Below are 15,492 nucleotides of genomic sequence, written 5' to 3' on the forward strand. Positions count from 1 at the left end.
CTGAAGGGGGATTCCAAAGAGGATGGAGCTAGGCTCTTCTCAGTGGTGGCAAATGACAGAACAAGGAGCAATGGTCTCAAGTTGCAGTGTAGGTGGTCTAGATTGGATATTAAGAAAAACTATTTCACTAGAAGGGTAGTGAAGCACTGGAATGGGTTACCTAGTGAGTTGGTTGAATCTCCATCCTCAGAGGTTTTTAAGGCCTGGCTTGACAGAGCCCTGTCTGGGATGATTTAGTTGAGGTTGATCCTGCTTTGAGCAGGGGGTTGGACTAGATGATCTCCTGAGGTCTCTTCCAAACCTAATCTTCTATGATTCTATGATTACCTGGTCTGTTCATTCCCTCTGGGGCACCTGGCATTGGCCACTGTCCGTAGACAAGATACAGGGTTAGATGGACCATTGGTCAGACCAAGTATGGCTGTTCTTATGTTCTTAATTAATAAACTATGCCCTGAGGGAAAGGCCTTAAAGAGACTTAGGCTTTAGACCCTCCTAGACTGGGAAAAACAGGCAACCAATCCCACAGTCTCATATAAATATTGTAGAATCCAATGCCCACTGGGGGTCAATCTTGAATTACAATGGGCTCCTCTCTCTTTGTGAATATATGTATGTATGTGTTTGCATATGTGCATGCAACTGGTTTTCACTTTTGTAATATACAAGTGCTCTATGAATCCTAGTTATTGTTAACTATGGATTAGAGGTCAGTAACATTGCCTGGTAAAGCTCCCTGTCACAGAAGCACAATTGTTCACACTGACATCCAAGTTTGATCTTGGCACTAAAATCATTTATTCTTATTTTTTTTATTACAGAAACACATAAAGGCTTCAACCAATATCAGGGCCCCACTATGCCAGGCCCTGTGGCAACTCATAATAAGAGACTTTTCCCTCATCTGAGGAGCTCAAAATCTAAACAGAAAAGACAAACAAAGGGTGGAAGGAGAAACAGAAGCACAGAGATGGGGTCTGGCCTGCATGACCTCCTCTTCCCATAGCTGGGAGTGGGCAGGAGTCCTCAGCACAACCTCCTCCACATCCCTGAATACCTTGTAGAGCTGGCAGAAAGGATACCATGAGAGGGAACAGGTATATGGTGCTTTCTCTATCATGGCTGTAGGAGGCTTTCTACATGGTACAGCCTGGTGGGTTACTCTGCGACTGGCATCCAATATCCTCTTTGGCTTGGAGAATGGGAATGGGACAGTTGTTCCTAGTTCCTGTTAGCTGGTGAATATTATGAGCTCAGCCATTCTCTCGTGTGTGTGGTGGTGCACCTGCTCCCATCCAGGACACACCAGTGCTGAGGCCACCACAGAAACAGGGGGAAACTCCTGTGAGAACAAGAGTTAACAAAAACTTTTTGAGACATAATAGCTTTGGATCTATTCTTATTATATCCACATCTTTGGTCTACAGCTAACCATAGTGGTCTATTGGAGTGTGCAACTGTCTCCCCAAGGGATGTGGTGGAAGCCCCATTACTTGAGACATCAAACACTGGGTTGGACAAAGAATTGGCTTATGGTCTGTAAAGGCTTTTCGCAGCTCTGGCTTCTCTTATTTGTTTGCTTCTTTTCTACAGTCTAGTCATCTTGTGATTTCACCAGACAATAATTTGCAAGAATTAAACTGTGGGTTCAACACCAGGCAGCTGCTAGAAAAAACTAGGACTGATGGCAGAATGTGAACTTAGGGCTGGGTGAGCGGTACAGGCTGGTTTTTAGAGCTCACCAGGAGGCACCAGGTGTCCGTTAGCACTTCCAGTTTACAGTTACTGAATGATAGAAATGATAACCAACCACACAGACGACAGGCAGCTCAGGAAGGCTGTTTGTGAGGCTGAGCAAAATGCAGCCCCATGTGGAAAATCTGATGTGTTCTCTAACTGCCCATCTCCTTTTTTCTTTGGTGAATGTAACATTCAAAGGTATAAAGCAACAGAGGGTCCTGTGGCACCTTTAAGACTAACAGAAGTATTGGGAGCATAAGCTTTCCATCTCAAGGGTGAATATGAAAGCAATGCTGCAACACTGTCCCCACATCAGGTCTAAGCCTGTCTCTAGGCCTTCTTACCAATGATTTCAGCTCTGGTAATCACTGAACAGAAACAATACCTCTCAACTGAGGGTGATCAGCCCTATCTTTCAACACTGGAGAGGAATGGGTCAAATGGTTTGCAGGACTCTTAAACAGAGTTCACACCACCAGATAGGAACTACTGTCCCCAACCACCATCTGACTTTCATTTGGATTTTGCATCACAACTCCCTGCTTAGTAAGTGTGGTTCAATATAGGGAGACCCCCTCAGTCAGCGCAGGCCAAGCACTGTTCTGCTGCCCTTTACTCATACAGTAAGGATGACAACATTTCATTTCCACAGCATTCAATACTAAAATGTTTTTAAACCAAAACAGCCAAAATTGATCACTTTGGCAAAGCAGCTCTCTCTGCTGAACACCTAGGCAAAGTAGGTGTCTCTAAGCAAATAGATGCACTATTCCTGAAGTCTTTCCCCCCAGTTCATACTAAATGGCAGAGCAGACCTCATTCAGACCCTGGCTGACACCTACAACACTCAAACAGTATGTCAGACACATATGTATAACTAAATAGAGGTAACAGTGGACTGTATTTCAGCCTTGTATTTAAAAATTCATGGCATGTAACTTGTCACTCTGATTGAGAGTTTTTAAAAAGAAGAATAAAGAATAAGGATGAAGAATGATAAGAATGAGTAAATAATCTCATTCACATGCAAAGATTCCTGTTTGCCTACACCTAAGCATGTGACTATGTATGTAACTGCATTTGTTCAGCACAGCCACCCCCCAACCACTGATACAGACTAAAGCTCTTTGGCCCAAATGTTCACTCATAGGTTAAACCAATGAGTCATTCAGAATACTGGATGAATAAATATTTATGAATACTGTTTTGGCTGTATTTGGCCAGCTCATTCATAGATAGAGTGAGTGAATGAGTGAGTGAGTATCACTGACATACCAATATGAATTCCTATCCCAAAGGAGCTCATGGAATTCTACAGGCTCTGAACACAGGGACCATTCACTCACTTCTGGGGAGGAACAGGCCAGCCATTCTGGCCAGTACAGTACGTGACATTGGCATAGGATGGGAAATCAAGTTGAATACTGTAGAGCAATGAAATTGCAGGGGTGATTTTGAGAACACACAAAAACCTTTAACCCTGTTGAAATTGTCCAGGGGTCTGTTGGAGGCAAACATGGCAGTAGATAGAAAGCTCTGGGATCTTTAACCACCATGAATGCTCAGGCCTTGGGTTTAAAGGCTAATTGGGAAGTCTGTAATATACAGGTAAATATCTGAGACAAACTGTCATTTCTTTCTTCCCTGACACGCTTTTCAGAGCCAAGTAGCAGCAGTGGGAGGAGTATTGCACTCTTCTCACTTCCTGTTGCCTTAGCAAAATTCAAGTGCTACAAGAACTAGCAACTGTAACATTTGTTGCTAGAGATGTTGAAAATTCTTCTCCTTCTGATGCCTGGTAAGAACCCAGAACTCCCAACCTGCAATGGGGGTACTGCGGCATGGCTGTGCACAGAAAGGGGTGGCGTTGGGCAGAGGACCCTTTGGTGCCTGGCTAATAAATCTCTGCTCCTTTCCCCCTCGCTCACACAGGTGCTGGGGTTGGAGACCTCATCTCGCAGTGGCCAACATCAGCAATCCAGAAACCAGGGGAGGCTGTGACTATGAACTGTTACCAGAACGGCACAGTCCGCACAAACATGCTCTGGTACCAGCAACCCCAGGGAGAAGGTCTGAAGTTAATAGCCATTACTTATACTGGGTCACGTCCCTCTTATGAGAAAGACTTCAATGAGAGCAAGTTTGTGATCAGCAGAGAACAACAGAGGCTGTCTGATATGACTGTGAAGAAAGTGACAGCCAGGGATGCAGCCACCTATTTCTGTGCTGCCAGTGAGCACACACTGCTGTGAGCGGATCAATGACTCAAGCAAAAACTTGCCCTCCCCTTAATGAGAGATATCATAGGGGTGTGGGGGGGGGAGTGTATGAGAGAGATATGAGATCAACTTGCAGCTGAGATCAAAGACTCACAGCCTTCAAAACTATGAACAACAGCAGCCTCGATAGTGACACTAGCTATGGATCTGCATCTAAGCACTCAAATAGCACTGAGATTGGTGGTAGACAGAGAGAGTAACAATTATCAGGGTCTTTGATGCTCCTACTCAGGGCATAAGCTGTTCAGGACCTGGGGACAGAAATAATATTTAATGTTTAATGAATTATTGTCCCTCCACACAAACACATCTCCATTTCACATATAGCATTGTGCAAAGAGGTTAGTTATGGGGGCCTAACATCTTCCTTTAAGCACTAGCCACTCTCACAGACAGTGCACCCTGTCTTTGCCTGCACTGCTGGAATTTAACTAACTCCCCAGTGGGTACAATGCTTTGGATTTCCAGGAAAGGAGAAGAAGAAAGAAGCTAGACTACCAGAACTGTCTTCTATTAGCCTTCTTGGCCATGGCCACTGGAGGGCAACATAGTGCTAACAAAACAAAGTAGCAAAGAGCAAAATCAGAGAAAGAGTCAACAGTCTTCCTGGCTCTGTCTATTTTGTCTCTAGCTTCACCCCTATAATACACAGCCAATGACCAAGTTTGGATGAGAATGTCTGGACACAGGAGAGATGGGGAGAGTCATGGAGTAGGGTGTCCTTGACTTATTGTAAAACCCAAGCATTTGCAGATGCAAATTACTAAAAACTCCCATATTTCTCTAGCACCTTTCGAAAGCACGGCGCATTCTAATGGAAATTGTGACCTATCATCAAAATGTAGCCAATACAGGGATGGAACTAGCAGCTGTCCTTTGCCAGTAATGCTACAAACAGGATCATGTCACTTCTCCCACTGGAACAGCAAAGGAGTTTTAGAGAGCAGAAAGAGAATACCACTTGGCCAGCACAATGACTGAGCAGAAACTGACATTTCCAGAATGCTCACTATCAAGACCATGGAACCCTAATGTCAAAATATTGACGCTTCAATGTGAAGCATCAGCAAGCTTTTTGTAGTGGGAGATGGGCTCAAGGTGAACACTTCATATACGAATGTCTAACCACCACAATTCTGGGGTGTGTGGATCTGGGTTTTAAGTTCTATCCTAAATGGAACACAACATGGCTGCCAACTTGTTCTGGATGCTTCACTCCCTCCAATATGTGCTCTGCCTCATGATCACCAATTCCTCCCCCTTGAGCAGTTTTACAGAACTCCGCCTCCTGAAAAGCATGCAGCACCTTGTTCAATTACTGAACATCATCTCTCTGGCTTGTCTTTGCTGCAGACGCCATGTGGAGGGCATTGGGTGTCTTCCTTGGCTTCCAGCTGCTGGCCGGTAAGAAACTGTCTCTGATATACTTTGCTGACTCCAAGATAATGCAGTTTTACTTTGTTTAGCATCTGAAATCAGATGTAGCATTAGTGGGAAGAAGATGTTTGCTGAATATGAGAGAAATCACAGAGGAGAAGGCTCTATTACCAAATTGGCAAGAATGTGTAGGACAAAGTGAGGGGGCCTTTGCTAGATGAGTGGAGGAAACTAGAAAGGACCACTTCCAGATGGCAGGAAGTGCATGGGAGAGGGCTTATGTACTGACTATGGTAAGGTTGTGTGAAGAGAGACCATTGATAGAAGTGAAGAGGAAGCAGAACAAACACAAGGTCAGTGATGTGATTAGACCAGCCCATGAAGGGGTGAAAGTGAATCATGTAATGCACATACACCATACTCCATGGCCTTCATTCACCCTGTCCCCACCACTCTACTTTGCAGGTCTTTGCAGTGGGGTGACGGTGACGCAGAAGGAGAAGTTTATAGCCATCCAGAATGGCCGCGAGGCAAGAATCCCATGTGAACATGATGACAAAACTTACATTACTGTCCTGTGGTATCAGCAGAAGGGTGCAGAAAGGCAGCTGCAGTTAGTAGCCTTCTCCGTAGATGGGAATCCAGCAGTAATAGAAGATCAGTTCAAAACCAGATTCAATGTGACACGGCCAGCAACACTGAACACCTCCCTGACAATCAACCCGGGGACGGTTGAAGACACTGCAGTGTATTTCTGTGCAGCTAGTAAAGCACAGTGAGAGCTTCGTGCCTCACAGCTGTGCAATAACCCACCAGTACTGCTCACCTCATGTATCTTGCAACACGCATACCTCGGGCCCAGCCACACACAGAAATGGTGTGATAGGGGACAGAGATGTCACTTAGGGTATGTCACCAGAGGGGGAAAAAAAAAACACAGGAGCTAACAGTGTAGACGTTAGGGTCTGAAACCCCATGATGCAGGAGCGTCTCGAAGCCAGATCTCCAGCCCGACATCCAACATCTGCATTGCTAGTTTTAGTCATGCAGAATAACCAGGACAGGGGGAGAGGGGCAGCCGCCCAGGGGGTAACACCAGTGGGGCTGTAAAAATGGGGCAGCGCAGGATCAAGCCCAGTGGTATCCGCCAGAGCCCAGGGTGCTCAGCACTCTGCACCCCGCAAGCTTGTGGGTCCATTCACCTCAGTGAAGTAGGCTCTACCCAGCACTCAGACAGATAGGCAGGCAGGTCTTTGAGTCCCATCTGGTGGGAAGGGCAGAAGGCTGGTTCCAACTGAGCTATGGCAATGACTGGAGGTAGTAGACCAGCTACATAGGTGCAGGGTTAGTGGAGAAGGGGGCGCAGGAGGGGAGTGCAGGGTTAGGGGAGAAGGGGGTGCAGGAGGGGAGTGAAGAGTTAGGGGAGAAGGAGGCATGGGAGGGGAGTAAAGGGTAAGGGGAGAAGGAGGCACGGGAGGGAAGTGCAAGTATAGGGGAGGAGGGGGCGAAGGAGGGGAGTACAGGGTTAGCGGAGAAGTGGTGCAGGAAGGCAGTGCAGGGTTAGGGGAGAAGAGGGCGCAGGAGGGGAATGCAGGGATAGGGGAGAAGGCGGCGCGGGAGCGGAATGCAGGGTTAGGGGAGAAGGGGGCGCAGGAGGAAAGTGCAGGGATAGGGGAGAAGGTGCACAGGAGGGGAGTACAGGTTTAGGGGAGAAGGGGGCACAGGAGGGGAATGCAGGGCTAGGGGAGTGTTACCCAGGGGGGTTTTAACCCAAAGCTCTTGGTAACTTTTATTTTGTTCAAGGTGGTGTTAGGAAATAAATTAAGGGGGACATGGCCGTCTGATTGATATATGGCTGACATAAAAAGGACAACACAAGAGTGCTTTCACTTAAAGCTAAACTTTACTTAATCTTTAGCACTTACATATGTCCTCATCCCCCAACCCTCAATAATTACTGAAGCTGAGTGTAGCTTTTGAGTGGCACAGTGACTTACCGATGGAAGCCTAACTACCGTCTGCCGGTGGGGACCTCAAGATGCGTCCAGAGAAAGCGTTCCCGAAGAAACCCTCCAAAGAGTCCAGCTTCCTTAAACTTTCCCCCCTTATTTATACATTAGTAATACAATGACCTATTACTTAAAGAAAACTAAGCAAGCAATATTTAAAGGTTAAGCAAGAGGTTTTTTATGATTGTTAAAAAAACAGATATTTTGTGTGTGTGTTATGCCTTGAGGCTCTGACAGACACATTCCCGAGGGCACACATAGACAAGTTGTCTGTTTTTTTAAAATGCATATATCAGCAATTTTAATATTCTTAGCAGGAAGGATGCGGGGTCAAGCTGCCCTTTCTGTGGCACCCAAAACCCCCTCCCCTCCTGCCTTGGTTAAGCTAAGGCCACTGCATGGCCAATTTACAGCCTCCTGACTTGGCTACTATTAACAATAAGCAATAGTGGTTTCAGGCACTTTACTGGTTTGCCAAAGTTTTCCTGTATAGGAGAAGGGTCACAGGAGGGGAGTGCAGGGTTAGGGAAGAAGAGGCTCACTAACCCCACATATGTATACCAGACCAGTGAAACTAAATGGGGTAGGGACCACAGCACTGGTTGATTCGGGGAGTGCTATCATGCTTATCTCAGGGAAGCTCGTGAAGCGTAGTCAGCTGCTGCAGGCTAAACGTACGGGGATAACATGTGTCCATGGGACAGTTAGTTACTACCCCACCATCCCAGTAAAAATCGAGATCCAAGGGAACACTACTGAGGTAGCAGCAGGTGTAGTCCCTAAACTCCCATACCTGGTGCTCATAGGGAGGGACTTTCCCAGGGTTTGGAAACTTACTCCCAGTAGGGGGATTGGAGAAAGATGGGGACCCTAAAATTGGTGAGGCATCCACAGCAGACTGTCAACCCCCAATCTTCTCTGAAATATCCCGAGATTTGTTCTCCACTCCCAGACAGGGTAGAAAGACAGCTAAGGCCTTGGGAACCCGAATACTGACCCAAAGCCAGAGGGTCGCTCTTGTAGGTAGGCGGACCCACGCAGCTGAAAAGGAGGCCACACAGGAGGGAGAAGCACCTGAGTCTGACCCCCACCCTAATGCTTCTGAACCAGTAGAAGCAACAGAGACTGGGCCCCTAGATCTTGGGCAGATTAGCCCTGGGAGAGGAAATTTTGGACGGGACCAGACAGAAGACCCAAGGTATGACAACATTAGGAAGGAGGTGACTGAAATAGATGGGGTCCCCGTGGAAGGGAAAACCCAGGGACCAGGACCCTACTTCATAATGAAGAAGGATCTCTTATACCGGGTTGCACCAGTACAGGGGCAGAAGGTACAGCAGATCCTAGTACCTCAAAAACACCAGAACGCTGTATTAAATCTTGCTCATAGTCATCTTTTGGGGGGGCATTTGGGGGTAGAGAAGACCCTGGCACGAGTCCTATGACGGTTCTTCTGGCCCGGAGTACATGAAGAAGTACAGAGGTACTGTGCCTCCTGCCCGGAGTGTCAGCTGCACAGTCCCCATCCCCACTTGAGGGCACCTTTAGTACCCCTTCCCATCATAGAGGTCCCCTTCGAGCGAATAGCCATGGACCTAGTGGGACCCCTGGAGAAGACGGCTCGGGGCCACCAATATATACTGTTGTTGTTTTGGACTATGCTACTCGCTACCCAGAAGCCGTCCCCCTGCGGAACACGGCCTCTAAAACTATAGCCAAAGAGCTGGTGGGGATCTTTGCCTGAATGGGGCTACCGAAGGAGATATTAACTGACCAAGGAACCCCATTTATGTCGAAGCTAATGAAGGACCTCTGTACGCAGCTCCATATACATACCCTGAGAACTTCGGTCTACCATCTGCAGACTGATGGGTTGGTAGAAAGGTTTAACCGAACCCTCAAGGCTATGATAAGGAAGGTGGTAAGTCGGGACGGGAAGGATTGGGACACCCTACTACCCTACCTTATGTTCGCTATCCGGGAGGTACCTCAGGCCTCAACTGGGTTTTCTCCTTTCGAGTTATTATACGGGCGTCACCTCCGTGGCATACTAGATATCACCAAAGAGATCTGGGAAGAGGAACCCAATGAGGGGAGAAATATAATAGAGCATGTAATGCAGATGCGAGACTGGATAGCCCGGGTTACCCCTATTGTACAGGAACATTTGGAGAAGGCACAGGAGGCCCAGCGAACCCATTACAATCACCAGGCAAAAGTGCAACAGTTCCAACTAGGTATCGGGTTATGGTGTTGGTACCCACGGCAGAAAGCAAGCTTCTGGCCCAATGGCAGGGGCCCTATGAGGTGGTTGAACCCGTGGGGGAAATAACCTACAAGGTGCGGCAGCCAGGACACAGAAAACAAGAACAGATTTATCACGTTATCCTTCTGAAACCCTGGCATGCACAAGAAGCATGCACAACGGTCCAAAAAGACCTAACCCAGGAAAACAAGCCTTCCAAACAGGTGAGAGTGTCTCCCGATTTAACACCAGACCAGAAGAATGAGGTGTCTGAGATGATCTTCCGGAACCAAGATGTGTTCTCAACAAAACCGGGTCGAACAACCAAGACATATCACCACATCTTCACGTATCCTGGGGCCAGAGTAACAATGAGGCCCTATCGGGTGCCAGCGGCAAAAAGGGAGGAAATAAAAGCAAAAGTAAAAAAAATGCTGGAGTTGGGGATCATCGAAGAATCCCACAGTCAGTGGTCCAGCCCAATCATGCTGGTGCCCAAACCTGATGGCAACGACTTCCGGCGACTAAACGAAGTATCCCAGTTCGACGCGTACCCCATCCCTCGCATAGATGAGCTAGTGGACCGTCTGGGTAATGCCCGGTACTTGACTACCCTAGACTTGACAAAGAGGTACTGGCAGATTCCCCTTGTGGAAGATGCGAAGGAAAAGACTGCGTTCTCTAACCCAGAGGGTCTTTTTCAATATACTGTCCTCCCTTTTGGACTACAGCTACCTTCCAGTGCCTCACGGACAAGCTATTACGCCCGCATAACAGTTATGCTGCTGCCTACTTGGATGATGTGCTCATTCATACCCCAGACTGGGAAACCCACCTGGCAAAGGTGGAGGCAGCCCTCAATACCTTCAGGCGAGCTGGCCTTACAGCAAACCCTGCCAAGTGTGCTGTAGGGTTTACAGAGGCCAAATATATTGGCTACATTGTGGGAAAAAGTCTGGTAAAACCCCAAGTGAACAAGTTAGAGGCCATCCAAAATTGGCCCCGACCAAGTCGCAAGAAACAAGTCCGGGCATTCCTAGCTGTGGTGGGGTATTACTGACAATTTATCCCCCACTTTGCCACAAGGGCAAGCCTCCTGACAGACCTAGTGAAAGCCTGTGGACCTGATCTGGGGAGATGGTCTGACGCAGCAGAGGAAGCATTCACAGACCTACGGACTGCCCTCTGCAGTAACCCCGTACTGATAGCCCCTGATTTCACCAAGGAGCTTATCCTGCAGACGGATGCATCGGAAGTAGGGTTGGGGGCCGTTCTATCACAGATGGTCGGGGAGGAGGAACACCCAATTCTATACCTCAGTCGGAAACTCCTTCCAAGGGAACAAAAATATGCAGTGGTGGAGAGAGAATGCCTTGCTGTAAAATGGGCCATGGAAACATTGCGCTACTACCTGCTTGGCCGCAGATTTGTTCTCATGAATGACCATGCCCCTCTTCAATGGATGCAGCGGAACAAGAAGAAGAACACAAGGGTGACCAGATGGTTCTTATCCCTCCAACCTTTCCAGTTCCATGTGCAACACAGAGCAGGGAGCCGTCATGGCAACGCCAATGGCTTGTCACGTGTGCACTGTCTGGCGTCCCAAGCTGCCCAACCCCTTGGCATTGAGCAGGGGGAGGGATATGTGACAGACCCAGACCAGTGGGGTACAGGAGTCTGGTAGGGGGCAAATATACTGGTCACTGGATGAGTAATTTTCTGTTCCCTGAGTGACCAGAGCAGGGGCTGCACTAGAGTAATCAGGAACCTGCTAGAATCAATTAAGGCAGGCTAATCAGGGCACCTGGGTTTTAAAAGGAGCTGACTTCAGTTTGTGGTGTGAGTGTGAGGAGCTGGGAACAAGAGGTGCAAGGAGCTGACAGTGAGAAGGTGTGCTGCTGGAGGACTGAGGAGCACAAGCGTTATCAGACACCAGGAGGAAGGTCCTGTGGTGAGAATAAGGAAGGTGTTTGGAGGAGGCCATGGGGAAGTAGCCCAGGGAGTTGTAGCTGTCATGCAGCTGTTACAGGAGGCACTATAGACAGCTGCAGTCCACAGGGCCCTTGGCTGGAACCTGGAGTAGAAGGCGGGCCCGGGTTCCCCCCCAAACCTCCCAGTTGACCTGGACTGTGGGTTCTTCCAGAGGGGAAGGTCTCTGGGCTGTTCCCTAACCCACATGGTGAATCTCTGAGGCAAGAAAATCTGCCAATAAGCGCAGGACCCACCAAGATAGAGGAGGAACTTTGTCACAAGACCTATATACCAAATGTGTTTGTTTTTGGGGTAGTACACAGCAGATAAAATCTATATTGAAGTCCAAGAGCTTTGTGTTGATGGCCCACAAAGGGCAACCAACTCTTACAATGAGCCAGAGAAGAAGCTTATCCCCACCCGGTGAGCCTTCCTGTGGACGGTTTAGAAAGAATATGGGCAATGGCTGCTCCTGTGAGTCAGCAAGCCATGTAAGGGCATGTGACTTGCTCATTTGACCCTGAACTCCATCTTGGGCCTGTAATTTCCTACAAACTGAGACTGAAAGCTTTGTTTGGGACAGTAAAATTCCATTCACATGGGAGAGGGTATAACATCTGGAAACATCTCCAAGTTTTCTTCATTTCCTCTTTCATTTCTCTGGACTGGATTTCTAACAAGGAAGCTCTAAATAAGGACTGATAACCACCAAACTCTTTGGGTAATTTCCAGAGAGACTTTTGCAGAGTAGCAGTTTATTCCATCAATGCTTCAAACCTGATAAGAACTTGGCACTCTCTTGTATGTAAATTATTTCCTTAACCATGTTAACTCTCTTCTTCCTTTCTCTTATGAATAAACCTTTAGATTTTAATTACTAAAGGATTGGCAGCAGCATGATTAATGGGTAAGATCTGAGTTAAAAAATTGACCTGGCTGTGTGACTGATCTCTTGAGCTCATAGAAGAGTAGGGTTGGAAGAAACCTCTGGAGGTCATCTAGCTCAAAGCAGGACCAACCCCAACTAAATCATCCCAGCCAGGGCTTTGTCAAGACAGGCCTTAAAAACCTCTAAGGATGGAGATTCCACTACCTCCCTAGGTAACCCATTTCAGTGATTCACCACCCTCCCAATGAAATAGTTTTTCCCAATATCCAACCTAAACCTCCCCCACTGCAACTTGAGACCATTGCTCCTTGTTCTGTCATCTGCCACCACTGAGAACAGCTTGGCTCCATCCTCTTTGGAACCACCCTTCAGGTAGTTGAAGGCTGCTATCAAATCCCCCCTCATTCTTCTCTTCTGCAGACTAAACAAGCCCAGTTCCCTCAGCCTCTCCTCATAAGTCATGTGCCCTCTGCTGGAATCTCTCCAATTTGTCCACATCCTTTCTGTAGTCGGGGGCCCAAAACTGGATGCAATACTCCAGATGCCAAATAGAAGGGAATATATTGATCTGCTGGCTATACTCCTATTCATGCAGCTTAATGTGCCGTTAGTCTTCTTGGCAACAAGGGCACACTGTTGACTCATACCGAGCTTTTCATCCATTGTAAGCCCTTTTCTGCAGAACTGCTGCTTAGCCAGTCAGTCCCCAGCCTGTAGTTGTCCATGGGATTCTTTCATCCTAAGTGCAGGACTCTGCACTTGTCCTTGTTGAACCTCATCAGATTTCTTTTGGCCAAATCCTCCAATTTGTCTAGGTCACTCTGGACCCTATCCCTACCCTCCAGGGTATCTACCTCTTCCCCCCAGTGTAGTGTCATCTGTGAACTTGCTGAGGGTGCAATGCATCCCATCATCCAGATAATTAATGAAGATGTTGAACAAAACTTCCCCAGGACCAACCCCTAGGGCACTCCGCTTGATACCCGATGCCAACTAGACATTGAGCCAGACGATCTAGCCAGCTTTCTATCCACCTTATAGATCAGAAGAACCTTTTGTTTGATGAAATTGGTTTTCAATAACTACTCATAGTGACTGAGTGGTGAAACGTGGGCTGGAATGTCACAGCAGTGGGTGGTGAATTGGCCTCTGATCACTTCCTGTTACCTTAGTATAATATGAGTGTTAAGGAACATTTGTTGTTAGAAATGCTGAAAATTCTGCTTTTTCCAATGTCTGGTAAGGCCCCAGAAATCCCAGACTGCCCTGGGGGTGAAGCAGCACAGTTTTTCTGCAGCTGATGAAACCCTGAACCTGGGTAGCCAGTGACCCCCCTGTTGGGGGAGGCTAGGCCCCGGCCGCTTCCATTGTGCCAAAGGCCTCACCCCTCCCCATCTACCCCTCCATCTGCCCACCCTTCCCTGCAGGAGCCAAGAGCACACCCACCCAGGGCTGGGGGGCCAGGGAATGAGGCCTCAGCCCCAGTGCTCTGGGCAGCGCGGCCAGCCCCAGTTTGCTGGGTGGCACCACTACTGGTCCCGGTGCTCCAGGCTGCCAGGCAGCATGGCCAGCCCCAGTTTACCAGGTGGCGCAGCCCCAGTCCCAGCTGCCCTGAGTCACTGCGGGAGGCAGGCCAGCCAGCCTTAGCCAGCCTGAACCAGCCAATGCAGAGTCTGGGAACCACAGGAGGGGGGGCCCCTGTGGCGGAGCATAGGCAGGGCATGCTAGGCTGTTTGGTAAGGCACAGCATACCCCTGCCTATGATACCCATTGTCCATGACCCTGAGTATGGACAGAGGAGGTAGAGGACCTTTTGGTGCCAGTCTAATATATTTCTGTTCCTTTACCTTTTGCTCTCACAGGTGCTGGGGTCAGAGACCGCATCTTGCAGTGGCCAAGAGCAGCAATCCAGAAACCTGGGGAGGCTGTGACCATGAGTGGTTACCAGTATGACATTGCTCGCACAAACATGTATGGTACCAGCAAACCCAGGGAGAAGGGCTGAAGTAAATAGCTACTGATATCATTGCATCACCACCCGTCTGTGTGAAGGGCTACAAGGAGAGCTGTGATGGGTTGGATCACAGAAACCCCTTTGGGACTGCCTCCTGATGTGCCTAGACTACCTCTGAGCCCATTTTTCCTGCCAGCTTGTGACTTCAGTACCTTTCCTTGTTTGAGCCAGTAATCTCCCACCAGTTCTAATTCTGCCATTTTCCCTAGCAACAAATCCTTCTCTTGGATCAGGTCCCTCCTGATCACAGAAATCTCTGCACCCGTGTCCCTCACTCCTAGGAGTACTTTCCCATTAAGCATAGCAGCATGCACATGCTCACTGCTTGGTTACAAATCCTGTGTGGAAAGAGGTAGCAACCTGGCTCTGAGAAGCAGCAGCTTCATGTGTAACCTGCTGCCTGTTCCCCCCCAGGTATTAATACTTACTCTGGGTTAATTAATAAGCAAAAAGTGATTGTATTAATTATGAAAAGTATGATTTAAGTGGTTCCAAGTAATAACAGATAGAACAAAGTAAATTACCAAACAAAATAAAATAAAACACGGAAGTCTAAACCTAATACAGTAGGAAACTAAATGCAGGTAAATCTCACCCTCAGAGATGTTCCAGTAAGCTTCTTTGATAGACTAGCCTCCCTCCTTCTAGTCTGGGTCCAGCAATCACTCACACCCCTGTAGTTACTGTCCTTTGTTCCAGTTTCTTTCAGGTATCCTTTGGGGGTGGAGAGGCTATTTCTTGAGCCAGCTGAAGACAAAATGGAGGGGTTTCCCCAGGGGCTTATATAGTCTCTCTTATGGGTGGAAACCCCTTCTCCTCTCCTATGCAGAATCCAGCTGCCAAATGGAGTTTTGGAGTCCCATGGGCAAGTCACATGTCCATGCATGACTCAGTTCTTTACAGGCTGATGACACACTCCAAGGAAAGCTCAAATGTGGATTGACATCTCTCAACGTTCATTGTCAGCT

The 15,492-nt window shown here is 48.0% G+C and overlaps 2 gene segments (V, D, J or C); both read left to right on the plus strand.

The window, feature by feature from the left end:
- The first annotated feature begins 3,466 nt into the window (after window positions 1-3,466).
- On the plus strand, window positions 3,467-3,992 carry LOC117874610. The segment is given in 2 exon segments: window positions 3,467-3,538; window positions 3,673-3,992. Coding segments are annotated over 2 exon segments (351 nt in total).
- A 1,317-nt stretch (window positions 3,993-5,309) lies between these two features.
- On the plus strand, window positions 5,310-14,515 carry LOC117874680. The segment is given in 3 exon segments: window positions 5,310-5,423; window positions 5,862-6,161; window positions 14,373-14,515. Coding segments are annotated over 3 exon segments (489 nt in total).
- The last annotated feature ends 977 nt before the right edge of the window (window positions 14,516-15,492 follow it).

The sequence above is a fragment of the Trachemys scripta genome, chromosome 1, assembly GCF_013100865.1.
Source record: "Trachemys scripta elegans isolate TJP31775 chromosome 1, CAS_Tse_1.0, whole genome shotgun sequence".
Lineage (NCBI taxonomy): Eukaryota > Metazoa > Chordata > Testudines > Emydidae > Trachemys > Trachemys scripta.